Source organism: Lutra lutra, chromosome 5, assembly GCF_902655055.1.
Source record: "Lutra lutra chromosome 5, mLutLut1.2, whole genome shotgun sequence".
Lineage (NCBI taxonomy): Eukaryota > Metazoa > Chordata > Mammalia > Carnivora > Mustelidae > Lutra > Lutra lutra.
In genome coordinates, this window is record NC_062282.1 from 795,999 (window position 1) to 823,267 (window position 27,269).

Below are 27,269 nucleotides of genomic sequence, written 5' to 3' on the forward strand. Positions count from 1 at the left end.
TGATGGCAGAAGGCGGCTCAGGAGAGGAGGGCTGGGGTGGCAGGGCTGGTGGGTGTGAGGGGAGTCTGCAGGCTGGGGTCCCGGGTCCGGGTCAAGCCCAGCGGTGCTCTCTCCGGGTGGGGGCAGCAGGGGAACCACAGCTTGAGCCAAGAAAGGCACCCACACAGCTACGGTCCATTTTCCCACATGGATTTATTGTTGCCGACGACTCACGTGAGGTGCCGACTACGGATACAGACAGACAGACAGACAGACGCTGATGACACCACTATCTACACAGAGCACTCAGGGTGCCGGCCCCCGCCATCCACGAGCTGGTTCCCTGAGCGGCCAGCTCCTCAGCCCTGGGCACCAAGGGCCCCTCGCAGGCAATGGCCGCACGGGGTCACTCAGCACGACCTCTCGGGGCCCGGGGTACAGGCTGCGTGCAGCCTCTGGGGTTCTGGCGGCCAGGTCCCCTTCAGGGCGACGCCAGCGTGCAGGGAGCAGCGTGGCTGCCGTCCTCCCTTGGTGCTGCCAATGTGCACACAAATGGCAACTGGGACATCACGGAGAGGTCTTCAGAAGCCAGCCCTGCCTCCTGAGGATGGGTCTCGGCTCACAGGTAGACATGATTTGAAACAGCCGTTCCCCAACATGGATGGTGCTGCTGCGGGGGGGACGTGACCCGAGGAACAGAAGCCCCAGCAGCGGCTTCCTTCCCAGGTCCCGGGACCCCAGGCCACCTGCCGTGGGCGCCTGGCAGGGTCAGGGCCTGGGGGTGAGGGGCACATGCCCCTGCCTCCTGGGGCCGGGGATCTGCAGCGAGGTGGCCGTGACTGTGCGGCCCACGATGGGCAGGGGTGGCGGCAGCGTGCATGGACCCCCATTGTGTTTCTGTCCGCTAGAAGGAAGTACAGAGCGTCCCCATCACATACACTGGGACCCTGGGCAGGTTCCGTGCACACGAGGTGCATGGTGTGGGGACACGTGGTGGCCCCACTTTATTGCCTTTTGTGGTTTCCCCAGGGCACCTTCTACACAATTAGGCAACATATGACATGTGGCTCTTCTAGTTGGAGCAAAATAAAATACCCAGGAAGTCACGAGCCCTGGGCTGTCAGCTGCCACGATCACCACTTTTCTTCTCAGCACATGGGTGACAGCAAGACCCGCACTCGGGGCAGCCGGTGGGGGGTGGCGGTGGGAGGGAGTGGGCTCGGCACAAACAGAACACGGACGGACGGCTTCTACCTGCAGGAAGGGGCACGGATCTACGTTACGTGGTCACAGAGACAAGCACGACGGCCAGTCCTCTCCCGGCGGCAAAGGAAGGATGCACGGAGCCGGGAGGCAGAGGCTCCGTGTGGTTCTGGGAGAGCAGGAGTCCCGCAGCCGGCGGCCCCGCCTTTCTCTCTCAGCTCAGGGTCTCTTCTTTGCGGGCATCTCTCCTGCGCTGGGGTGGCCGTCCGGGCCCCCTGCCCGCCGGCTACACCAGGAGCCAGTGGCGAAGCTAGGAAGGAAACAGGTTTCTTCAGAAGCAAAGCAGGGGGCGACCTGGCTCCCGGCGGCTCCTGGCTGCCCACCCAACAAGTTCCGGGAGACGCCGCGCAGCCCAGGAAGCTCAGGTCTGATGCCCATGTGAACCTTCCAGAAACCCGCCTCACGCACACACCCTTAAGTTAAATACGTAGATGTGAACGACCTCCAGCCTGTGCAGATGCGTACGAGTAGGTCTGCGGGCAAAGCGCAGAGAGCACTGCTGCCGCGAGGGCCCGGCCGGGAGCAGCAGCCACCGCAGCCCCGGGGGCAGGGGCACATCTGAGGCGGGACAGATGGTGGGGGGGCAGACCAGGGATGGCCCGAGGCCCCCTTCTGTCGCCTCCCTGGAGCCTCTGCTCCCACCCCAGGGCAAGGCTGTACCCACACTTGTGTCTCACTTGGCATGAGCTCCAGGCGCGCCGGGGAGGCCGCGCTCACCGCTCGGGGAGGCCAAGAGTGACCAGCACGGGTGTGGAGTTCCCCAGCAGATGCGGCTGCCCACTACCGTGCGGCTGTCGCTTCCGTGTGGCTCTGAGCACGAGCCGTGCGGTCACGAAGAACGGCGAGAACTAAGGGTGAATGCTTCAGACCGAGCGCCACAGGCCCTGTCCCGAAACAGCCACACCCGGGGTAGGAAGAGGCCCGACCCCCTGCGGCCGGCACACGGCTGACCTGGGGCTGGGCTCCCCAGGGGCCGCATCGGGGCGGGTAGCCCCCGCCCAGCAGGGCCATGTAGGGCACGCAGGTGGGACGGAGCTGGCCCTAGAGCTCCACGGGGACGCCCCACTGCAGACCGATCGACTTTTTGGGAACACAGAAGTATCTCCAGATGCAAGGAGACGATGGGGGCAGGGGGCATGTGGACCAGAGCAGGAGAGTGTTTGCCTCGGGGGTGGATGGGGGAGCCTCAGGCTGCGCACGGGAGTTATGATCACTGTGAACTTTCTGTGCGAAAGTTCAAGCGGTTTGATTTTTGGATAAATGACTCAAAGCAGCTGTGTGTGCACTGACAAGAAGGTGTTGCACGACGGTGCACCCGAGTCACCACATTCACCAAACTCCTGAGAGACCGTGAGAACTCGAGGGCAGGGCAAGTGTCACACAGCAGAGCCCCGAGGGGAGCCGCGCAGGAGGCAAGGTTGTGAGGCACGACTGCGACGTTCCCCAGACAGACAAAACACATGGATGTGCAGACCCCAGACATAGGCACGGTCTCCAAGCGGCAGCCAAGGGGCACCAAGAACGCACGAGAACGCGCAGTCTCACAGCACTGGAGACAGTGGTTGAGACCCTCCTTCCTGAGAGGGGCCAAATGAAGACGTTTCTGGACACACAAGAGTGGGGAGGTTGATCGAGAGATCTCCTTAAAGGAAAGTCTGAAGGATGTTTGATGTTAAAGCCAGAAAATGATGCTCAAAGGAAAGATGTAGATGTCAAAAAGTCGGGTAGAGAACTAAGTAGTCTCGTGCACGTTAACCCAGAGAGCCTTTCTGTACAACAGAGCATAATTGTAACAGTGCCTAGTTTCTGGGTTAGAAAAGACAGAAATGGAGCACTGGGCACTAACAGCATGATAACTAGCAGGAGAAGTCCTAAGCCCTTGTGACGTTCAGGACGGGGTTGAGATACTGTGTCACTTCACGCGTGCAAAGGGAGGCTGGTATGTCACAATTCCAAAGATAACTGTAAAGGAGTGACGTACAGGTCTGTAAGCAAGTACATGAGTGTGTAAGTTCCATACAGAGAGAAAACATTAAAAAAGGGGGGAAAAGCAAATCCCCCAAAGAGCAATCCATATAAAGGTAAGAAAGGAAAAAATGCACATTAAAAATGAAGCAAAAAGAGTTAAAAAGCCTAGAATCAAGCTGAAAATACCAAAAATCACAACAGATGTAAAGGGACTCATCTTTGTCAGTACAAAGTCCCAGGCGTGTACCGAAGACGGCTGCGTTCTGAGATCGTGGCAAAGGCGAACACAGAAACTCTGTAGAAGGTGCTTCCGGCAAACTGAGGGGAAACCTGCTGCAAGTACCATGTCAGACCAGAGGACCGTCAGCGCAAAAGCAGCTCGAGGGAGAGGGGATGTGGGAGGTCCCAGGGGAGACGCGGCCATCCCAGACGTGTGGTTACCCCGGAAAGCAGCTGCACGATATATAAAGCAAAAAACTGGGGGGATGGTGGGGGGACACCTGGACAAGTTCGCTACAGTGTGCAAACCCGTCCCAGTTCTCACCGGAAGGAGAGCTGAAGTCAGCGACGTGCTGCTCGATCTGAGCGGCAAGGCCACCAGTGCAACGTGACAGGCGCAAGGAGGAGCGTGTGCCGCCAACTACAGGACCCACTTGCATCCACAGATGTGCATCCCGTCTGCCATGGTGGGTCAGGGGTTCTGCCACTCCGAAGTCCTCATGTGCCCCCAAGAGCACGTGACCAGATGCAATCATATCAGACTCTGATCCCCAAAAGATCCACGAAACATCCCCATAGATTTGGGGATTTGAAAGCAAACTTCAAGCAACTCACGGTGGACAAAATCACAATGAAAACTAAAATCTCCTTAACACCAAAGGATAAGGCCAAGGCTGTGCTAAGTGTGGCCACTGCGCCCCAGACAAGGCCTCGAGAGCTTCTACCGGGAAAGAAGAGAGCTTGAGAACGAGGGACCTAAGGTCTCATTTGGGGAGTTAGCACAAGTGCAAGCGAGCAAATCCAAGGAAGGGACGGACCCAATCCTGCCACGGGCCTGGTGAGACCTCCACCCTCTCCCACTGGAGGCCCCTGGCCTCCCGGCTCTCTGCAGCCCCCACCCCAACAGTCTGCAGCAGCCTGAGTGTCCCCTGGGGTCGGGGTCTGACAGAGCACCCCAGCATCCCAACCCCGTGAGGGCAAGGCTCAGAGCTGTTTCGGGCCCTCTCCCTCCACCACTTCAAGCCTCTCCCTGCTTCTGCTCCCTCTTTCTCCCAAGCTTTCTCATTCTGCCTACTGTGTGCCCCCCATCAATTCAGGGGTCCCCGGAGATGGCCCCAGGCGGCCCCTGGGACCGGTGCACCAGCATTCTCCCGCCTTCCCCAGCGAGCTTTGTGGCCCGCAGGGGCCCACCGCCTAGGAGCTTGGGGAAGGCCTCTGAGTCCTCCCTGCGGAGGGCGGCAGGGCGGTCGGCACTCACCCTGAACTGACGCACCTCCCCGCTGTCCACCAGCTCCCGCTCCTGCTCCGGGGTGATGGCGTAGGCCAATTTCTGGAAGAGAAGGACAGGCCGTGGGCAGCAGTGCGCTCCGCAAGGCCGGGCCCCTGCTGACAGCGGTCAGACGCTGGGGCTGAGCGCTGGGCCTCCCCAGACCCTGTGGCCGAGCTCAGCGCAGGGAGCACAAGCCGCTGTCTCCGTAGCACGCTTGCCACGGGCTCTGAGCGAGGGCGCACGGCATGCAGGCCCCCGGGAGTCTCGAGGCCAGGGGACCCTGGGGCGGGGGCGGGCTCAGAGTCCGGCCCCTCGGCTGCAGGCCGCGCCTCCGTCCCCCCACCCCGGGGGCCTTGGCTGGGCCCTGCGGGCATGGAGAAGCGTGGGAGGGGGCCCCACTGCGTGGTGCACCCTGCTTTGCGGCCCTCCCGTCCCGCCCTCCCTGGAGCCCCTGGGACCCCGCCGGCCCAGGCGTGCCCTGACTGCCGAGGACCGCTGTGCGGGGGAGCCGTGGGTGCCGCCGCAGGACCAGGCTGCCCGTGGGCCCGGGAAACACGCGGGCGTGCGGGGCGCTCCTCCCGGGGAGGCCGGCGCCGGGGGGAGCAGCGGTGCCCGGGGGACCGGCCCCCGCCGCCCCCGTCCACGTGGCCTCGCCCGCGCCGCCGCGCGCCCGCCGCAGCCGGAGGAGCACGCGTGAGCGCGCGTGAGCGCAGACTCGGGCAGACGCGCGCAGGCGTGCGCGGGAAGGACGGGTGGACACGCGCGCGCACGGCCACGGGCGCACGCACGCGGACACGCACACGTGGATGCGCATGGGCGCACGCGCACGCACGCCCGGCCCTCTCCGGCCGGCCCTCTCCGGCCCGCCCCTGCCGCGGGCTCGTCCTCCACCGAGGCCGCTGCCCGCGCCGGTCCTCCCCGCGAGTCGGACCGGAGGGGCGCCCGCCCGCCCGCGCTGCGGGGTCCCCAGCTGCCAGGGCGGGGCAGGCCCGCGCGCGCACGCACCTCCCGCAGGGAGCCGGGCAGGCTGCAGAACTTGTAGGCGGCGTAGATGGGCACCATGGACATGGAGGACGTGGCGATGGCCCAGCCCAGCGCGTTGGCCCAGTCGGGGAAGACGTAGGCTCCGTAGTGCGGGGGCCTGAAGGTCACGATGCTCACCACGACCACAAACTGCAACCGAGGGCGGAGGGCGGCTCTCAGCCGGCGGCGGGCAGGTGGGACCCGGTGCCCGGTTCACCCGGAGGGTCTCCCCGACTCGGCCGCGCTGGGGTCCGGCTCCTGCAGGCGGGGGCGGGGATGCCCATGGCCCACGCCCACCCCCGTGTGCGGTGCCTCCCAGGTGGTCATGCTGGGGAGACCCCGCCTGGCTTATCCGACGTCCACACCAGCCCCTCAGCCCTCCGAGCACAGCCCGCATGAACGTGCTGGAAGCAGGCCCCAGGCGTGGGGTGGGGCCTCGGGAGCACCCGAGTGTCCGGGCTCAGCTCAGGGAGACACTGCCGGTCATGGCAGCCGCGGGACTGCGGCTCCCTCCCTCCATGCCTGCCTGCCTCTCTGTCTCTGTCTCTCCGTCTCCTCTGTCTCTGTCTCTGTCTGTCTCTGCCTCTCACTAGCTGGGTTGGTGCAGGACAGCAAACTCCTCATCTGTTGCGGGTCCCAGACATGCCAGGGGTCAGGGAGACGTGCATCTCTGTGAGTAGCTCCTGCAGCTCTCTGCTCAGAGCAGGACAATCCTTGAACGGCCCCTGGGGTCACCTGTCCAGACTGGGCAGGACACATCAGGCTCTGTGAGCCACACGAGGACGGCGTCTGCTGCTGTGGGTGGGAAGCAGCTGTGGGCCATGGTAAGGGGATCCGCGTGGCCCTGTTCTAATGAGGCCGGTGCCCGGCAGCCTTGGCCCATGGGCTTGGGCTGGTGTCCTCCGGCCCCAAGGAGAAGCACCAGGCGGCTAGTAGATGTGCTCTCAGCGGCTGTGCTGTGGCAGCATCTGAGTCACTCCTGTTTTTGGCATTTGAGTCCTCGAGCCCCCCTCCCCCTAGAAGTCTCAATTCCATGACTGTCCTCAGGGGAGGAACCAGCCACTGGCCGCTGGCCATGCTCAGCTCTGGCCTCCCTCCATGGCAGAGCTGCGAGGAGTGGGGTAGAATCCCCGTGGGTCCTCCGTGAGGTTTCTCAGTGGGTCCAGAGGGTGGGGGCCACCTTCCGGGGACCACGGAGGATTGTACGGGACAGCCCCCTCCCCAGCCACACAGGAGCAGAGAGCCGGTGTGTGCGGCCTCGGGGGACCTGGGCGGTTGGGGGGTGCTTACCAGGAGGAAGCAGGGGCTGACAAACTTCCAGCACAGCCTCCAGTAGAGGCTGGGCCGCTGCCCAGTCATCTGCTTGATGTCCTCGCTGAACTGCCTCACGCCTGCGGTACGAGAGCCATGCGGCCGGTCAGGACGGCGCCCAGCCTGCCCGGGGTCCCCCCCCCACTTCCTGTAGCTCCTCCCCGCCAGACCTCCCGGGAGCCTGCTGGCTGGGTCCCCACGCGTGTTCACTGTGGCCACACCTCAACCTGAGTCATGTGCCCCGAGCGCCCTGCCCTCTCTCCCTCCTCTTCCTCCCACAGCCCTTCCTCTCATGCCCTGGGCTGTCCTGTCTCCCCTCGGTCGGAACTACTGCTTTTTTTCTCTTAAAAAAAATTCTGGTTAAATGCACAACATACAAAGTTACCATTTGAGCCATTTTTATGTGTGGCGCTCCGAGGCGCTGACTCACACTGCTGTGCGGCTGTCACCACCATGGGACGGTTCTGGCTAGAACCGTCCCATCTCCCCGGACGGAAGCGCCATCACCGTGCAGCGCTGACTCTCCCCTCCCCCGCCCCGCACGGCCGCAGTCACACCAGCACGTCACGCTGCCACACTGTCACACTCTGTCTCCCGGGTGTGCAGTCCTACGGGGTTTGTCCTATTATGGCCGGCTTATCTCACTCAGCATGGTGTTCTCAAGGCTCCCCTGCGTCCTGGCAGGTGTGAGAGTGTCCTTCCTTTCAAGGCTGTATTTGCCATCATTACTTCTTAAGGAGAGCTACTTCTAGAGATACTTCTAGCTACTTCCGGAAGCTCAGTGAACTGGCACTTTCTCTAGGACATCTCGCCGGTGATTTCTCTCACCATGAGTCTGGCCTGGCTTCCGCTCAGACGACCACAGCTGGTCCACTGAGCCCCGGGTGAGTCTTGCGGGTGTCACACTGGGGACCCGTCGGGAAGACTCCTCTGTTCAGAATTCCCTCTGTGCACACCAACCCCATCATCAGAACCCCGGACACGGAGATGGACCAGGGGCGCACGAGAAGGGAGAAGGGTGAACCCAAGGCCAGTCCCTGGGCCTCTCTGGATTCGGCCCCACGAGTGGTCAGGGCAGACCACGGCCCCTCTCGGCGCTGGGCTGTTGGCTCGAAGACCATCAGGGACCCTAGGTGCACAGAGAGCCTGACACACTCTGATGCATCGTGCAAGAAACACAGACTGCGTTTGGGTCAGGGATGGGAATAGCCGTTTGGGGAAACCACATGGACTCCGTCTCCCGAGGGTCTGGGGTGCGCGTGGTCGCCAGCGTCCCTCCCACCATCGCCAGGCTCATGACCGAGGGACGCTTTTGGGGCACTTCCTCTCTTTCCCTGGGGGGTTTCCTTTGGGGACAGGGGACAGAGCCCCATTCTAAAGGATCAAGTATTGATTCCAGGTGCTAATAAAAGCACAGAATGCAGTATCTCCCTTTCCTGTACAAAAGAAACTAGAATTGAAAATCTGTTCCAAAAATATGAGCTATATGTCAGGGGCAACCTCTCGAAGCCGACATGCTTCTTCAGGCCACGCTGCCCACAGCCCTGAGGCAGAGGCCGTGTGCCCTGCATGACACTAGGGTTCCCACGGGGCCGGGGGGCGGGGAGCCGGTGCAGCACAGCAGGCCGTGAGCTCTGGGCCGGGGCTCCCAGCCAGGGAGGGGCGCGCCCGTTCCCAGAGCTGTCCCTGCCGACTGTTCGGAGGGGCCCGGTTGGGTGCTCTCTCCTTCCGGCGCAGAGGGTCAGCACGTGGGGAAGGAACAGGGCCTTCTCCGGCTCGGGGGCCCGCGGCAGTCACAGTGACCAGGATGATTTGGGGGCCTGGCAGGGGCGGGACAACCGTGGCTGCAGGCGGCCCCGTCTCGCCTGGGGACTGGCCACCCACCAGAGGAGTTCCGAGTTCTAACTCAGGAGCCAGTGGCCGGCAGGCCAGCGGTGGCAGAGACGGCGGAGGCTCTGCCCCTGTGAGGAGCTGGCATGTGAGCCGTGGTGCCATAAAGTGTGCCAATCCGCCCCCACCTTGTGGACTGTGTTGCTGGTCCTGGTCCCCAGTGAGGAACAGGCCTGTTTCCGGGCGGACGGCGGGGACCTCCCCTTCACTGGCCCCCGTGAGCCATTCTCCCTCAGCGACCACGAGGCCGTTGGCCTGGCACAATCGGGTGGCTACACGGAATAGTTCTGACCACGGTAAGCATCTTGGGGTGCCCTGGCTAACTGTATTCATCGATGCGGCGAAGCAGACCCTTTCCAGCCTCCTGTCCTCGTGGTGCCGTGGCAGCCACCACTTGAAGCTTCCCGGAGCTGATGTGTCAGGAGGAGGCAGCACAGGGACCGTGCAAGGACGCCAGCCAGCTGGTCACAGTGGACGCACCGCGGCTCCGGAGAGGCTTCGCCCTTACCGTAGAACCAGGCCACCCCGATGGCCTCGACGAGCACTCCGAAGAGGATGGACGTGCCGGCCGCAAAGTGGTCCAGTAGCGTGAAGACATAAATGCCGCCCTGGAAGACGGCGCCCACTGAACTCGGGGTGCTGGGCACAGCACGCCTCCCTGGGGAGCCCGCAGAGATGCTCTCCCCAGGGAGACGCCAGGCCCAGTTTAAACTGGACCCGGCTCACAGACATAGTCTGTCTTACTCCCCATAGAGTCCGATAGGAGCCGCTGGAATTCAGTCCATGCACAGCTTCTCACAGATGTGCCTTTTGCACGGGACTGGGAAGGACCCTCCCCCCCCGCCCCGTCCCTGGCACTCCGGCTGCAATCCGAGGGGAAAGCAATAAAAATTGCAGCGGCCAAACTTGGGAGTGACTCTGTGGGAGGGAAGGTGGCCCAGCCCCGCTCCCCATGGTCAGGCCTCCCCGGCCCCGCAGATCCAACAGGGAGGGGCTCAGCCCAGGCTGCTTCCAAGGGGGCCGTCCGGGAGCAAAAGGACCATGGACCACGGCTATGCCACGTGTGACCACAGCTGCTCCTGGTGACCACGGCCACCCTGTGCAACCACACAGTCCCACACGTGACCACGGCGACCCACATATCATTCCAAGTCGCGGTCCGCCGCTCTCAGTCAGTGCCAGCTGGGCTGCCCGACCCCAAATGCTGACGCGACCTCGCCCGGCGCAGCGAGTGCTAGTACGTACATTGGTGACGCAGAAGAGTGAGAGGAGGAAAGTGGCCAGGACGACGAAGAGGGTGAAGAGCTCCCGGTGCCGGTGCAGCAGCTGGAACTCGTCCACCAGCCCGGTGATCACCGACTCCATTCCGCCCATCTGCAGCCAACAGAGCAGGGGCGCTGCGGGGCGGGGCGCGCTTTGTGTCCAGTCCAGCAGACTTACAGCAGGGGCATGGGCGCGAGTGGGGGCCGCACAGCGTCTGGGACACAGGGTGCCCTGCGTGCAAGCCCTCGGCCATTGGAGCGGGGACTCAGTGGGGGACGCCGTCCCCGACAGGATGTGCTCAGCAGCCCTGCAGCCCACGTGGGTAATGTGGCACCATCTGCCGATGTCACCACAAAACCCCAGCCCGGCCCGCCCACCCCAAACACATGTTCCCCACAGCAGGGCCTTAGTCTGCTCTTGGGGAGGACCTGGCGTGGCCCGGGGCACAGCCTTCCTGACTCTGAGTGTTGTCGTGATGGGGGTCCTCCAAGCCTCCTGCCCTGCGTGGTGACCCTCCTTGCCCTCCTCCTCTAGGACGTGCTGTTCATCCCAGGCAGACGTGTGGTCCAGGGCCGTGGCCCCCCAGCAGTCGTTGACCAGGCTGCCTGGGAGATGACAGCCGAGGGCCAGGGAGTGGGATGTGTGGTTCTCTAAGCTCTGGGGGACGGGGCACCCATGGCCACTCACGGGGACCCTGAGGTCTCAGCTGTTGGTCCCGAGCAGGCAGTGGGGACCCAGGAGCCTGAGGAAGCCCGCATTCTGCTTCCTCAGCTCACTGCCCCACAGTCCGCACACGTACCCGCGAGCACACGCACACCCAGAGGGCCGCACCCGGTATACTCAGTGGGCGGGGCCTGGGCTGCGGCCGGAGCCCTTGCTGGCCTGCTGTGGGTGCAGCCATCCCTCCTGGGGGCTCTGGGGTCAAGGAAAGCGGGAGGGACCGGCCCTGGCTCTGGGCAGTCCTCACTACATTCCCCGCGCTGCCCTCCCACTACTGGCCTGTGTGCGCGTGTCAGGGTCTGTGGTGACCTGGGCAGAGGGCACGGTGGCCACCCCGAGGGAAGGAAGAGGGTTTGGTCCAACACCCCACCCAGGAAGGGCCCCGAGCACTTGTGGGGACCCTCTTCCCACCATGCGGGCCCCCCCTTTGGGGTCGCCTGGGTTTGCCTGCCCAGTGGGGGCGGTGGGGAGGGGCGTGACCGTGCCGCGCAGGGCCCCCTGGCATGTGAGGTGCCAAGGTCACTCACGGCGCTGTCGATCCCCAGGGTGAGCAGCATGATGAAGAAAATGACGGCCCAGGCCGAGGACAGCGGGAGCGTGGCCAGTGCCTCTGGGTAGATGATGAAGATCAGCCCGGGCCCTGCAGACGGGTCGTCCTGTTGCCGCCACCACAGCCTCCGCTCCCCGCGGGGAGATGACCAGCCCCGCCAGCGCCCGCCCTCCGGGGGGGTCCTCTCTCCGCAGAACGCAGGGGACACCAGGCCGGGACTCCAGGTCATGGAAAGCTGACGTCCGCTGGAGGCCCGCACCTTGTTCCTCTGGGTCCTTCTGGTCTGTGTGGGGCTGTGGGAGCCGGGGGTTGTGGGGGTGGAACCAACCCAGAGGGGGGGGGCTACCTGCCCGCGGCCCTGGACAACCTCCCACAGGCCTCCTGGTCTGTTCTCTGCACGTAATAGACATGTGTGCGCCCACACACACGTGTGCTCTCACACATGCACACATGCACACACACGCACGCAGGCTGACACGTGTACACATCTGTGCTGACACGCGCGCACACACGCACGCTCCCACTCACTGCAGTACATTTAGCAACCCGTGAATATTTGTCCGTGCCAGGAATTACTCTGCATCTGATCTTTAAAAACCACGTGACGAACACGGAAATGCTCAGCTCGGCATGTGCGGGAAAGGGGCAGGTTTCTGTGCACGCGGCCGCTCCTGGGACCATTCCCTGCTGGGACACGGGGAGCGGGGCCGCTGCGTGGAAGACAGGCACGCTGGCAGGTGCGCCGCCCCTGCACCTCACCATGGGGTCTGGGTGGGCGTGGGGGGGCCGTGGGCCGGAGGGGGCGAGGGGGGTGGGGCTGGTGGGGAGGGGGCGAGGGGGCAGGGGTGAAGATGGTGTGGGCCTCCGCTGGACTTGCGGCCGTTTGGCCGTGATGACCCCAAAGCAAAAACATTCCCCCCGGAAGCTGTAATCCGTCTCAGGGTCACTTTTAAAGGATGGGCCTGCCTAAGTCACTCGCACGGCCTCCCGCGTCGTTACGCACGAGGACAGAGCTTCCCCAACCTCTCCACTCTCAGTGGGGCCGCGGCGGGAGCCAGCCAGTGGGATCCGGGCTTTGAGGCATCTTTGCAGAGAGCAGAGCCGAGCTCAGGCCTGGGCTCTACGCAGTTCCCGCCCGCAGGCGAGGGTCACCGTCCCCGCACAGGGCGGATGGAAGCTCATTCCGGACAATCTGAAGCCTCCACACCACGAGCCGCAAACCCCGGGGAAGAGGGGGGTCGGCTCCTCGGAACGTGATGTCAGTGTCCTCGCCCTTCAGTTCCGTACCTGAGCTAACATTTCACCCTGTTTTCTTGAGAATTAGAGCTGTAAATGACATTTACTTTACTGGTCGCGGAAATGCACAGAAGACGCTCACTGCACTTCCAGGGCTAATGGAGGTTTCGTAAGCCGCTGCTATTTATTGTAAAAAAGGGCAGAAGCACGGGAAATGCATAAATGCAGCAGTGAGTAAATTTCACTGCTCTGTATTTATTTGCTTTATGTTCCCATTCTCCTGCTTTTATTGGATTTCTTTCCTGGAGGCAAGAATGCGGACTTAGGAAGCACGCGCCCAGCCCCTGCTTTCCCTTCCAGTCCCGGGGGCGGGACCTCTGCTTCCTACTTCCCAAGTGGGATCCAAAGGCGTAGCGCACAAGAGCCAGGAGTCACATGGAGGCTACGGGCGGGGCGGCCCTCTGCTCCCCTCGGCCCCTCGCTGAGCAGCCAACCGGCCCCACTCTGAAGTAAAAAGACTCAGGAGGAGATGAGTCAGTGACACCCACGTGGGCTCTTCTGAGCCTGAGGCAGCCCCAGGAGACGAGGGGCCTTTTCAGAGAAAGTGGAGGGGCGAGGACAGCCTCCAAGGGAAGAGCCCTCCCCACTTACCCCCAGAATGATCTGACGCAGGCCAGGGCTTGCGGTGATCTCAGGAGACCCCGGGGTCCCGGACTGACCCAGTGCCACGGCTTTCCTCCCACGCACGAGGACCGAGCAGCCCCACGAGTGCCCAGGGGGCCCCTTCCGCACCCCACGCCTATACTTGGCCTCCTCCCAGGGCCCAGCCTGCTCGCTGGGTCACCTGTGCCCACTCCCCCCTGCCCACTTCTGCACGCAGACAGCTGGTGTGTGCGGCTGGCTGGGTGAGCGGGCTGGGAACAAGGGTCTCTGTTGTCTGCGTGCCCAAGATTTCATGATTCCTCTGGTTATTACCCAAAGCCCACCTACGTATGTTGCGATCACTGGGGGTTTGGAGGGAAAAGCTTTGGCGCTAATGAAAGGCTTGTGTGCGAATCCACCGGGTTTCTCCCCGGCCTTGCTCTCCCACCCTGCCGGCTGTGTGGCTCGGAAGTGGTCAGGGCTCCCTCCCTGAGCTGTGTGGGCCCCTTCCCCAGTGTAAACAAAGACAAGGCCTACCCTGAGGCCGTGAACCACAGCCTGTCCTGCAGCCCCAGGGCCTCTGCACGGAGCTGGTGGCTAATGGGGCAGGGGTGGGGTGTGGTGGGTGTGTCGCTGCCCTGGAGGCTGTGTCCTTCTACGCACTGCCCCCCCATCCCGAACACATGTGACTCGGTCTCAGGGCCCGCACGTCTCCCTCCTACTGTGTGGGGAAAACACTCGGGGGGACTGGGTGGACACGGCTGTGGGGACGGTGGCCTGCCCTAGGGGGACTCACCGTCCTTGGCCACATCCCCGATGGGCACGCTGTGCTTCTGGGCCATGTACCCCAGGAAGGAGAAGACCACGAAGCCGGAGGAGAAGCTCGTCAGGGAGTTGACAGACGTGGTGATGACCGCGTCTCTGGGAAACAAGACACACGTCCCAGCCACACGCTGCAGGAGGGGTCACTCCCTCCCTTTGTCCTCGATGCACCCCATCCAGGGTCAGGCGGGCTTTGGAGGGTGCTCTTCCGGGGGCTCCCTGGCCCCTCCTGTGGGCGGCACTGCAGACAGGCCCATGCCCAGGGTGGCAGGACCCTCATCGGAGTGGCTCTAGGCTCCGGGTGTGTGCAGGCTTTGGCCCAGGCGGACCCCTGGTAGCCAGCCATGCGCGTCTGCCCGGGAGCCAAGGGCTTCTGACATCAGGACTTGGTGCAAAGGTGGGATGGTCCGCACCGGCAGTGTGGGGGCCCTGGGTGGGCAAACGGAAACCAACGGGGTCCCCACCCACGCTCAGCAGGGGGATGTCTGGCAGGGTGTCTAGATGGCTTGCGCAGACTGGGAGAAATGAGATTTTGGGGATGTCTGGTGGGGCCCCGATGCTATGCGTCTGTGTGTTCCCGGCCTGGGGGACCCCACTCGGAAGGCTGAGAACTCAGAGGGCCAGAGGGAAGTAGAGGTCGGGGAGCAGGGCTGCTGGAGTGGAAGGACATCTCCCGAGCGCCCAGACCTTGGGGGGACTTAAGCAGAGGCTGCCCCGTGTGGGGTGCCCACTTTGCTATGCTTTGTATTTTTACTGCATTTTCTGTCCTCACGATGTGAAGGAAATAAACACAAGACCATAAAGGTCAGAGAAAGCGGGTCCCATGTGGAGTCACTTTTGTTTTTAGATGGACTTTGGGTCCAGCCTTTGGCTGCAGGTCAGCCTGCCCTGGAGCCCAGTGCCCTGAGCACCCCAGGGAGGCCTGGCCCTGGGCACCAGGAGGCAGCGGCAGCTGGGGCCTGGCAGCGGATGGAGGAGGGGGCAGAGGTCGGGGCCCTTGGTGGTGACTCCGGGAGGTGGTGAACACCTTCATCTGCTAGTACTTTCCTTAGAGTAAGAACCAAATTGCCTGTAGCTTCCATGGTCCGGCTCAGAGGCCCCACGAGCATGGCGTGTCCCCCTCCCCGTCTCTGGGGACATGTCATGTCAGAAGTCAGTGGCCCAAAACAATGAATACTGTTACGATGAAATAAATTTAAAAAATTAAAAAAAAAAAAAAAAGAAGTCTGTGGCCTGGCAGACCCTGCGGTGGGACTTACCGATAGCAGTTGTTGGTGAATTTATTGTAGCTGGAGAAGGCGATGAGCACCCCGAACCCAACGCCCAGCGAGAAGCACACCTGGGTGGCGGCATCTATCCACACCTGTGCGGAGCCAGACAAGAGAGGTGACCTCGGGGGTGTGCGGGGCCTGGGACACCAGCTGTCACAGGGCCACCAAGGGCTCCACGGGAGAGGGGGGCTGACACACAAGATCGTCATCAACGAGCCGTCTGAGCCACGCGATCGGGGCAAATGCCGTCTCGGGGATGCGCCCGTAGCGTTCCCCGGCCCGAGAAAGGCTCACGGAGGGGCGCTGTCTGGGTGCTTCATTGGCGATTTCTCCTGAACGGCAGCACCGCTCTGCGCACGGCCAGACTTGTAGGTCATGTACGATGATGCTACGGACATGGCTGCCTTGGTCAGACGTGCCCACGGATGTCCGCGTCTTTCCCACGGCGTTTAAAGCCACAGGCTCACGGTACGCACATGGCGATACCTGCGGAGAGGCCGTGAAGCCCGGACAGCGCATGTGCTCGCCCGGGGCAGCGCAGCTGGGGCGCACACGTGCTGAGTGTAAGCCCGCGGCTCCTAGCTGCACCAACGTGGTATTTAAAAAGCCATAACTGTTCCTGTCAGGGTGATGCAGAGACCACCCGGGGATGTGGGCACTGCCTCGCCCCTACACAGCCCTGGGTGGGGGTGGAAAGCAGCTGAACCCCCCCCCCCCCCGACCACCACCGGCATCACCCCCAGGAGGACCACACCGGCTATCTGAGGGCTCTGGGAGCTGGCTGGCCCTGGGGACTGCCCCTGAGCGTCCAGACAGCCCACGGTGCAGGCCTGTGGGTGAGAACCCTCAGGCCGTGACAGCAGAGCTCGGCTGGGAATGCCCCAGGGTGACTGGCCTCAGTATGACCTCACGAGGGAGCCGGACAGGATGCAGCAGAGGAGGCCGGAACCCAGGGCTGCCGGGCAGTGCCACCGGCCTGCACACCAGGGCCAGCCGAGCCTCTGTCCTTCAGGCAGCCTGCCTGGAGTCTCGGGATCACCCCGCTGTCAGGGACAGTGTGTTCCAGGCAGTGGGCTAGGACTCGGTGTGCTGCCTCAAGTAGCTGAGGGGTGAGTGGGCCAAGGGGCCTCGGCTCTGCCGTCCCGCTTGTGCTGGCCATCAGTCAGCTCTCTTGGCCACCGCAGGCAGGGGCCATAGTCCTGGGAGAGCCCTGCCCCTGCTTCGCGCCTGGCCCTTGCCAAGTCAGTGTCCACCCCTGAGACTTTGCACATGTGAGGCTCCCTCCGAGATGTGCCGCCCGGACAAGTGTCTGGGCCATTGCTCACTGCCGCCTTGAGCACCCAGCTCTGGACCCGGTCCGGGGCCCATCCTGGAACCCACCTGGCAGCCTCTCTGGGCCCACCTGGAACCGCCTTCCTCCACCACTGGGCCCCTCCTCTCCTGCTGGAATGGGAGCCCTCCAGGATGGGACTCTGTGCCCCAGCCCAGACCTGTCCCACCCTGTGCGACTGCCCCAAGGGCTGCAGGCGAGCGAACGAGGGTCTGGATGCCATCTAAGGATGCTGACCCCTAAGGGGGAACCCTTATCCATACAGGGATCCAGAAACAGATCCCCAGGATGCAGGGCAGCCTCTGTGTCAGAGCAGAGCAAGGTCCGGAGTGCCAGGGATGTTGTGGGAAGAGACACAGCAGATGTCCCTTCTGTCCTGTCTGCTCTGGAAGGGCCCCTGTGTGGCACCTCTGCTCCTGCCCTGCCCTAGACCAGCAGGGATGCTGGCCAGGCGTCCAGCCTGCGACGGGCTCCATCAGGTCACTCCGGACCGAACCCCAGGGGATGGGTGAGGGTCAGGCCTGGGATAGGGCTGGGGAGCCCTTGACTTGATCAGGGCCAGCTCCTGCAGCTGTGTCCCTGGGGGCATCTGGGGCGCCTTCCTCCAACAGCTAAACCCCAGAGAAGGATGCCTAGGACCACTTGATCTCTGAATGGGGCCACCAAGAGTCTGGGGATGGAAGAATGGGCAGCACCTGGGCCAGAAGGAACCCCGGGAGGACACCCCAGGATGACCCCAAGCCAGTGAGGTGCCGCCCCTGTGCTATCCAAAGGTCAGCCAGGACCCTGCAGCAGGACAAGGAATGGCTCCACCCTCTGGACTGGGGATCACATGGGCCTGTCCCTTTGGGACCGCAGGCTCACTGGAGCCCAGGGGTTGTAGGCTTGCTCTGTCCTGGTCTATGCCCCTTCCTAGCACCGAGCTGACAGGTGGTTGGAGAGGACAAGATACACTGGTCTACCACCCATCGACTATGTGTTCATCGATCACCTACCTATGCACATAGTTATCCAACCGTCTATCATCTGTCCATCTGTCTATCATCTATGCATCTGTCTGTCCATCCGTCATCCAATCACCCATCTATCCATCATCTGTGTATCCAGCCATCTGTCCATCCATCCATCAATCATCTGTCCATCCATCATGTATGCATCTGTCCATCCGTCCATCATCTGTCTATCCATCACCCATCTATCTGTCTGTCTGTCCATCTGTCCATCCATCCATCATCCAACTATCATCATAATCTATGTATTCACCTGTCTATCGTCTATCTGTCCATCTGTCTGTCCGTCCATCCATTATCTATCTCTGTGTACCTATCGTCTTTCACCTTCTACCTGTCCTCTATTGTCTAATTTCTGACAATCTCTCGTCTGTCATTTACTCTTCTCTGCTTCACACGTGAGCCTCTTTGCGCACGCACGGGCACCAATCTAGCTTCCTCCTGTGTGCTGCCTGGTTTTCCTGCCCAAGCACTAGCTTCCTTTTGTTGCCCTCATGTTATTTTCTTTGATTTCCTTATCACGGCCTCTGGCCACTGATCCCACAGCCACTCCCCCTGCAAGCATATCTGCAGCAGCCCTTGGCTTCCTGGCGCGTGGACACTGTCTTCCCTTGCCTGTGCAGAGGACGTATCTGCTGTTCTCTTGGCCTCATTGCCTGTCCTTGCATGGACTTCCCAGTGGCTCACTCAGTGCCATTTTCCCTGCCCTTGTCCATGGGTGCCTCCTTCTGCTGCTCCCCCACTCCTGGGGACTTCCTGGGGGCTACAAGCCACACTTGCTTCCCCTTCTATCTGTTCCTACCCATTTCCACTTCAGGGCTGTGCCTTCCTCCATCCTGGTGGGTGCCACACCCGACTCCCCAACACCTAGTGGTTCTGGGTAATGATCCTCCAAACATCCCCCTGTCCCCAGCTTCGTGCCGCCCACACCCCAGCTACCCTTCCCCATTATGTCTCATGGCCCTGCCACAGTGAGTCCCCTGGGTAGCCACTGGAGTCCCCACCATCTGCCAAAATCAAGGGCACCTGCATTTTCCATGATCTCCTGAGAATGCTACTTTTTCCATCATCCCTGCTGCCTCCGGCCAACGGTCACTCACATTTCTGGGCCCTGTTTCCCTAAAATGCTGTTGCCCCTTCTCTCCCCCTCTCTTGGGAGACCTCTGTCTGTCCCATGGCCTGGCCAAGCCCCCTCTCTTCCATAGGCTGTCTCTGAGTATTGTGGTACAGAATGATCATTCTCTTTGTCGAAGAAGTGTGTGGACCACCTGCAGACTTAGTATTTGATGTGAGTGAGTTAACTCCCTCCCTCGTGCCATGGGCGCCATGAGTGTCTCACCAGCGAGCTTTGGCTTCCTGGGGAGGGAGCCCTGGTTCACGCAACCAAGATGAACCAGAGCCGGAGCTCAGACTTGCCTTCCAGGTGAGCGGCCGTGCTTCCTGGCACAGGCTGGGCAGCCCAACGGTGCTCGTCAGAGGAAGCTGAGAGGGTTCCTCCGGGAAGGGGGAAGGGTCGAGGGAAAGACGCCCACTGGAAGCAGCCTTTCAGTCTGTTCTCATAGGAACACAGCAGGGCTCTCCTTAACTTTCTCATTTGGTCCACTCAGCTCCCGGCTATGCCCATGTCACCTAACGGTGAGCCCTGCTCGGTGGGGTCCCGCGTGCAGCCGGTCTGCCCGGGCTGCCTGCATGTGCCACATCTACAGGCTGAGTCAGAAATTCCGGCTCAGCTGCTGCCTCCGGGATCTCCTGCCCCAGAACATAGTAGTCCCATGGCGTGGAGCGTGCCCGTGCGTGTGGCCCAGTGGGCCGCGAGCGGAGGGCGTACTCACAGAAGACTCGCAGAGCCGACGGAAGTCTACGCTCAGGTACGCTCTGATGCCATCGATGGCCCCAGGGAGAGTGATTCCTCGCAGAAGCAGGGCGAAGAGGACCACGTACGGCATGGTGGCCGTGACCCACACAACCTGGGAGAGCACAGCGTCATCAGGCAGCACCAGCCACCCGCTGGCAGGGCGGCCTCAGGGTCACCCTGGTGGGTGGCCTTTTGCTGGGAAGCCCATCATCTCAAACATTTGCAGGGTGCTGGCTCAGCAAAGGTCCCTGCAGAGGGTGTTGCCGCTCTCCATCCTGAAACTTTCCCAGGGACAGAAATGGGACAGATAATCTGGCAAAGAAGGGACATTCTTCTTCTGCATTTGGTCTGCAACAGTGGGCGGGGAGGGGGGTGCTGAGTTCCTGAGGAGTGAGACGCACTGAATTTTCACTGGTTGTGCAAATACACACCCATGTGGTGTGTAAATGGTGGGCCCTGGGTTGGGGGCAGGGAGTAGCCTGTCCTTACTGAGGCTCTGGGTGTCGGCCCTTCACTAGCCATATATAGCAAACAATGGGCACATTTTGGTCAAAATTGCTTTGGGTGCCCAGATAAAAACCAAAATATTTTCATCAGTAAAAAACTATTTATGTTGTGCTTGTGATCATGCTGGAAACACCCTGCTGTGAGTGCCTTCCCTTGACACCATCATTAACCATGGCCAATGGTTGCTCCCCAACCTACCACGGCCCAACTCTCCACTCCCCAACCTACCACGGCCCCCGGCCCACTCCGCAGCTGGCATAGCCCACGGCCTCACCTTCCCAGAGGTCTTCACTCCCTTCCACAAGCTGAAGTAGAGCAGGACGATGACCAGCACCAGGCAGGACGTGAGCTGCCACCGCGGGGGACCCAGGTCATCGATGCCACGGCTCTCGTGGAGGTGCAGCACGCCGCGCCTGCGGAGGAGAGGGTGGGAGAGGCGGGTCTGTCAGGAGTGGTCCCCCACCCCCCAGAACTGGAACCGGAGAGCTGAGTTTGCCCAGAGCCCTTCCCTCCCCCACCTCGGCCAAAACACAAAGAAGTGTGTCCCAGCCTGATGGGACCGGAAACCCCCACTCCGGAGGGTCAGGCCCACCAGCCCCAGCTGAGAGGCGGGGTCTGTGCGCTCGAGGGAGCCCACAGCAGCCCAGCCCTCACCTCTCACCCTTAGCACCCCTGAATTTTGGAGCTGGGAGAGGAATGGGTGCTTCTGATCCAAAGGAAAGGAGCTCCAGGGACCGGATGCAAGGTGCCCAGGGGTGCGGACACTGTGGGGTGGGCCAGGGTCCCATGTGCAGGGCTGAGGCTGAGCAGACTCAGAGCAGTAACGCGGGACATGCAGATGCCTCTGAGGTGAAGAGCTGACAGCGCTGGCTCCGGGCTCCCGCAGCCTCCAGGAGGGTCCGCAGGTAACAGACTCAGGATTACTCTGCTCTGGGCTCGCTCAAGACCCGCCTCCCGGAGGGGATCCATCACAAAGACAGAACATGAGGCCGTGAAGACAGAGCGGGACTGCGGGCTGGTGGAGCACGGCCTGTGCGCCAATATCCCCGGGGGTCCCTGCGACCACCTGCAGGGGCCTGGGCACCTCCCCACACGGTGTCCCCTCAGACCCCCCGACCACCTGCGGGACCGGTGGTGGGACCGTCACGTGGGTCGTGCACCTGCTGCCTCACCTTCGCAGTTGGGATTCTGAATCGAAGCTGACGCCAGGTTGTGCTGCTCCAGGAGGTGGACAGGCCCCATTAGGATAGGAACCATCACTGCCCAGGTTTGTGAGGTAAAGAAAATAATCCTGACACCCAGGTCAGAAAGCTCCAGATCCCAGAGCTTCCCACTGGCTCTAGGCATCACGGGACCATGTTGGAGGGATACGGGTTTTCAGACCTCGGAATCAGGCTTGTGGCAGGGGCGGCGGTGAGGGGCATGAACAGAGCCCACGGCACTCCCAGCTGCCCAGCACTGTCCAGACTGTCACATCAACCTCTCTCCTTTCTAGAGTGCGGGCCACCCCCCGAGGCGATGAGAGCCCCTGCCCCCACTAGACACACACATGTGCTGTGTGTTACACATGCGGGTGAGGTCAGGGACCTGGAGCTCCCAGGGCAGGAGGAGGAGGAGGCCCCTGCTGGGACAACACTCAGGCAGCTGTGCCTTGACTGTCCTCCCCAGGGCTTCACCACCCCTGGTCCTGTCCTCTCTGGGCCTGTTCCCCATGGCCTGTCCTCCTTGGGTCTGTCCTCCAAGGGCTTGTCCTCCCCGGATCTGTCCTCCCCAGGGTCTGTCCTCCTTGGGGGTCTGTCCTCCCCACGCCTGTCCTCCCTGGGCCCTCCCCTGGCAGGAGACTTCCCAAAGCCTCCAAGCCCCGTCTCTGTGTCGGGGTCCTCCCCCTTCCATGTCCTGGTTCCCCAGCCAGACCTTGTCCCCAGCCTCCTGTCACTAACAGAAATCTCCTCAGGATGACAGTGCTGGGTGAGGCCACATGCCAGAAAGCCCCGTCACACTTCGGCCTTCTCGCAAGGCCTCACACATGCATGTGGGTCACATATCTCGGCCTGGAGGCAGGTGGCCATTTACTCATTTGTCCAGGAAAGGAGCCCGGTGGCCTGTGTAGCCTCCTAGCCGGGGGTGGGGGGTTTGCTCAGGCTCCACAACCCCACACACGCTGGGTTCACTTGTAAACATTTCAGATCAACTCTGGAACCAACGTGTCTGTACAGGTTCAATTTCCTCCCAAAGACGAAAACTCATCTGGCTCTGAACTTCCTTGAACCTCCTCAGACAGTTTAGGGGACAGGATGCTGCAGAAGGCCACCAGCGGGGCACGGGAGCCAGCATATACCGACCCTGCCTGGGGACCGCCCCCAGGGACTACAGACAGCCACCGGCACAGAGCGGGAACGACACAGATTAACTCAGAATGGGCAGAGGACTTAAACTTAAAACTTAAACTTAAAAACTTAAAATTGCAGGTTCTCGGAAGAAACAGTAGGGGTAAACCTTTGTGACCTTGGGTTTCTCAATGGATTTTCTGATATGACAAAACAGGTAAATTGAGTTCATCAAAATAAAAAACCTTTTGTGCATCAAAGACACTATCAGCAGAGTAAAGAGGAAACTCAGAATGAGAGAAAATATTTGCACATCATATATCAGACACGAGACGAATATCCAGGATAGATAAAGAGTTAAGACTCTCGAACAGAAACCCCTCCAGAAAGCTCAGCTTGAAGACAGACAAAGCAGGTGCATCTGGCCGGGAAGCTTCTGCCACGGGGAGGGGAGCCACCACCCAGATGAAGTTGGCTTGCTGATGGAAGGAAACACCAGCAAGTCACGTATTTCGTATGAGGTTAGTACCCAAAATATACGAGAAACACATACAACTCAACAGCAGAAAACAAACAATCTGATTAAAAAAAAAAAGGGCAGATCTGAACAGACATTTCTCCAGAGAAGACATCCAGCTGGCCAACAGACATAGGGAGAGAGGCTCGACGCCCCTCACTGCCCGGGAAACGCACCTCAAACCGCAGTGAGTTAGCATCTCACACCTGTCAGGACAGTTTTTATAAGAAAGTCAAGAAATGACACGCGTTAGCAGCAAGGTGGAGACAAGAGGCCTCCATGCACAGTTGCTGGGAATGCACACTGGTGCAGCCACCCTGGAAAACAGTATGGAATTTCCTCTAAAAATTAAAAATAGAACTGCCCCATGATCCAGCAATCCCACTTCTAGGTATTTATCTGAAGAAAATGAAAACACTAACTTGAACATACATTTGCACCCCCACACTCACTGCGGCACTATTTACCACACCAAGACACCAAAACAGCCCGTGTCCAGGGACAGATGAACAAAATGTCCGTCTGGACGTGGAATATTGTTCAGCCTCAAAAGGAAGAAAACAGACCTGCTACAGCATGGAGGAGCCTGGAGGACGTCATGCTCAGTGACATAAGCAGACACAGAGGACAAAGGCTGGACGACTGCTCTTATATGAAGTCCCTAGAGTTGTCAAACTCATCGAGTCAGAGAGTAGGACATTGGGTGCCGGGGGCCAGGCTTGGAAGGGGCGGAGAGGGAGTCAGTGTTGCACGGGAGCAGAGCTTCCGTCTGGGAGCACGAGAAAGTCCTGGAGACGGATGGTGGTGATGGCTGCACAGCACTCTGAGTGTGCTTAGTGCTGCTGAACACACTTAAAAGCGGTGCAAATGATACGTTTCATGTTGTGTATAGTTTATCACAATTTAAAGAAATTCCCCCAAATGAAAGCAAAATATGTTTCAGGAAAACTAAAGCAGAGAAAATTCATTGCCAGCAAGCCTACGCTGTAAGGTGTGTTAAAGGAAATTCTTCAGATGGAAGGAAATGAAGCCAAAATGGAAATCTGGGTCCATGTAAGGATGGGAGATCATCAGAAATAGCAACTATGCAGGTAAATACATAAGTTATTCTTCTATTCCAAATTTATTTAAAAGGTACCTATTTAAAGCAAGAAGAGGAGCAACATAGCATGGAGTTTATAACATCCTGGAGGAAGAAAACCCAGCCAGGGATGGGCTGGGAAAATGGGAGTGTGTTGTAAGGCTCCTAAATTACATGAGAAGTGGGATGATGTTATCTGACAGTGGACAATGAGAAATTAAAGATGTACGTTGTAAACCCTATAAATGACCACAAAAGTTACAATAAAGCTTATTAGCCAATAGCATAGCTAAAATGGGAGCCTAAAAATTAATTAATTCAAAAGAGGGGGATACCTGGAGGGACAAGAAACAAAGAGATGGGACAAATAGAAAAAAAAATAAAGATAAAAGACTTAAATCCAACCATTGGGTTAATTATTGACTGGGAACCCCAAGAGCTAGACATTGTTTTGCTGAATGAAAAAGCAGGGACAGCTCTACACGGTCTACAGGAAATGCTCTCATGATACAACCCACATGGGTTACAAACACAAGGACAGGAAAGGTACCAATGCAAACACGATCCACTGGGAGACAAGGGTGATCACTCTGCTGCCAGGCAGAGCAGTTTCAGGGTGAGGAGTGTGACCAGGAGCGACACTTGGAACTGCAAAGGGGTCCATTCAAAGACTTGCTATCTGTAAACACACACACACTCTGTAACACCACCCCAGCATGCATGAATGAAGTCAACACTGATAGAATCGGGAAGACAGAGAGGCAGATGCACAATCACAGTTGAGTCAATACTCCTTCTCAGCAGCGGGGGGGACAGTAAGGTGCTCCCACCATCCTGCACACAGTGCAGCTACTTCCCCCTGTCAGCAGAACAGCTGTTCTTTGTAAGTGCGCCTGCCATACCCCCCAGGATTAAAAACAGACCGGGCACCAAAGGTCTCAGGATGTTTTTGGGATAATGAAGCTTTACAAGTAGAGTATGTCACTCAGTCTGAATTAAATCAGAAATCAATAATAGAAGCATATCTAGAAAACCTCCAAAGATTTCAAAATTAAATGGGAAGCTCCCCAAGTCTCCCATGAGTCAAAGAGGGAATCACAAGGCATATCAGAGAGTACCTTGAATTGCATGGAGTGGAAACACAGCACATGGAGCTTTGCGGAGGCAGCTAAAGCTGTCTCTTGGAGGCAAAGGTGTAGCTTTCTAGTTTACAGTAGAAAGTAGGCGAAGGTGTGCTAAGTGTCTATAGAACTGGGGGACATTTGAACTGGTTGGAGTTACATGGCCTGTTTTAGGGTTTCCAAGCCCACAGGCCCTGTCCTGACTCAGACTTCACATCCGTCCAGCAAGCTCCCTGCACCATCTCTCAGCCCTGGAGCTACAGCCATGAGCCTCTGGTTTTGGCTCTGAGCCTGCCATGTCTCCTACTGCATGCCCACTAGGGACTGAAGTTGGGGGTGTGGGCAGGTGCTGGGGCTGAGGAAGGCCCCACTTTCTTGGGTAAGACATAACGAAAGTAGCAGTGACATCGTGCTTCACTCTGCAGTCTTGGTGGAATCCTTTCCAGACCTCCAAACAAAGACAGGTGGTCCCAGTGGTGTCACATGGTGCCTTTCAACCTCTCTGCCAGCTTTTCATCTCAGAATTGTAAGAGACGTCCTAGCTGGAAACCTGAGTCCTCATTTTGTTGGTGTAATGACGGACTGAACCCGAGCCAGCCCTGAGCACCCCTGAGTTCCCCTTGGTGCGGGGACCCTGAGCATGGACCCCCAGGTGCTTATCTGCCACTGTGTCTGCCTCTCCACTTTCTGGGACAGAGGGTCCCCGCAGACCCCTTCCCTCTGATCACGGCCAGGCTGAGTGCAGCCCGGGCACGATCTGGCAAGGAGACACCATTACATCTGGTCAACAGCAGTGCAGTATTTTTCACCAAGAAGAGCAAACAGCTTTCTCTTCCTCTGGACCATTCTCACCTGCTCAGCAGAGCAAGATTCCCATCCACACCCTTGAAAGCTTCCCTGCAACTGTTTCTCGCAGCTGCTGTCTTTCAGGCAAGTTGAGAGGGACAGATGGCAGGTGGGCTCCGCTGGCCTCTGAAACCAGCCTGTCCCTCCCGAGCGCTCCGTCTGGCTCGCGGCCCCTCCCTTTCCCTTCCCTGTCCCTCGCGCACGTGCGCTCTCCTCCAGTCCCAAACCAACAATAACATCTTCCTAAACACACCAGCACGTCCTGTGGCATGTGACCGTCACCCTGCCCTGGCCACACTCTTTCTGACCACGACTCAAGGAAACCACCCGTGCTCCTGGCCGCATCTCCAGAAGTGGCAAACCTGCCTCCCACGTTCCTGCCCCTTGATGCCACTTTCCACCATGGAGATACAGTGCCCACACAGGGCACAGAATTCCGGAACAAAGCATTCAAATTCTTAGAGTCTGAAACATAGTGTCATTCCAGGTGCTGAGTGTCTGCAGGTCCCGTGAACACCCAGCACCCAACACTGAACCCCCTGCTGGCAGCGCATGGCCGGACGCTGTGACGGCCGGGTTCAGCGTCGTTTCAGGAGGGCTCCTTGGCAAGTGTCCGGACTCTGAGGGGAAACGACGCACCCACAGGGGCATCAACAGCTCTTCTAGCCTCAGTCACCCAGATGGGGACAAGGGGAGGGGGCAGGAGCCGGTTCCGAGAGGACCCAGAGAAGAACGGACTTGGGGAGAGCCACGCACCCTGCAGGTCGTGGAGGCCACGTGGCGTGGAGTGCAGGGCACGGGAGGGCACCGGGAAGGCCCCTGGATGTGGGGGGCGAGGAGGGACTCGGGCGGGAACTGGTGCCGGTTTGTAAAGAAAGAGGAACTTGTCAGGAAAAGCAACAGTGGGACCCCCTGTAGGGCCGGTCCGTTTGGCAAGGCTGGAGGGAGTTTTCTGTGGGCAGGGCCCAGGTGGCAGGACAGTGTGGCTGAGCCGGGCCCACGCTGGAGGCGGCCCTGCGGACACCGGATGGGCTCGCCTTCCTGCCACGGGCAGCCTCTGGCCAGCCCCCTGCTAGGCACATAGCGGCACCCATGGGACCGAGCAGCCCTGGCCTGTTCTGCCTTCCCCTGGCACCGAGGTGTCCTCCTCCAAGGGCACCTCCGGGCCGCTGGAAGCGGGATTTGGGAATGTGCCTCCAAGAGCCCAGAGGACTGCAGTGTGGGCGTGGGACAGGGGGACAGGGAGAC

The 27,269-nt window shown here is 60.2% G+C and overlaps 1 protein-coding gene across 2 annotated transcripts in view; it reads right to left on the bottom strand.

Annotated features, from left to right (window-relative positions):
- Nucleotides 1-179: 179 nt before the first annotated feature.
- The window catches only part of SLC6A3 (solute carrier family 6 member 3), a 36,684-nt gene continuing 9,594 nt past the window's right edge, over nt 180-27,269 (bottom strand). The window contains exons 5-15 of one of the 2 annotated variants that reach the window (XM_047729792.1): nt 20,404-20,542; nt 19,600-19,734; nt 15,416-15,519; nt 14,131-14,255; nt 11,434-11,546; nt 10,169-10,297; nt 9,432-9,531; nt 7,013-7,113; nt 5,705-5,872; nt 4,688-4,759; nt 180-1,492 (exon numbers count right to left, since the gene is read on the bottom strand). In XM_047729792.1, the coding sequence (XP_047585748.1) occupies nt 1,469-1,492; nt 4,688-4,759; nt 5,705-5,872; nt 7,013-7,113; nt 9,432-9,531; nt 10,169-10,297; nt 11,434-11,546; nt 14,131-14,255; nt 15,416-15,519; nt 19,600-19,734; nt 20,404-20,542 (1,210 nt within the window). In that variant the 3' untranslated portion in view covers nt 180-1,468. Of the gene's footprint in view, nt 1,493-4,687; nt 4,760-5,704; nt 5,873-5,920; nt 5,981-7,012; nt 7,114-9,431; nt 9,532-10,168; nt 10,298-11,433; nt 11,547-14,130; nt 14,256-15,415; nt 15,520-19,599; nt 19,735-20,403; nt 20,543-27,269 lie in introns of those variants that run through there. The other variant, XM_047729793.1, reaches the window with a different exon arrangement.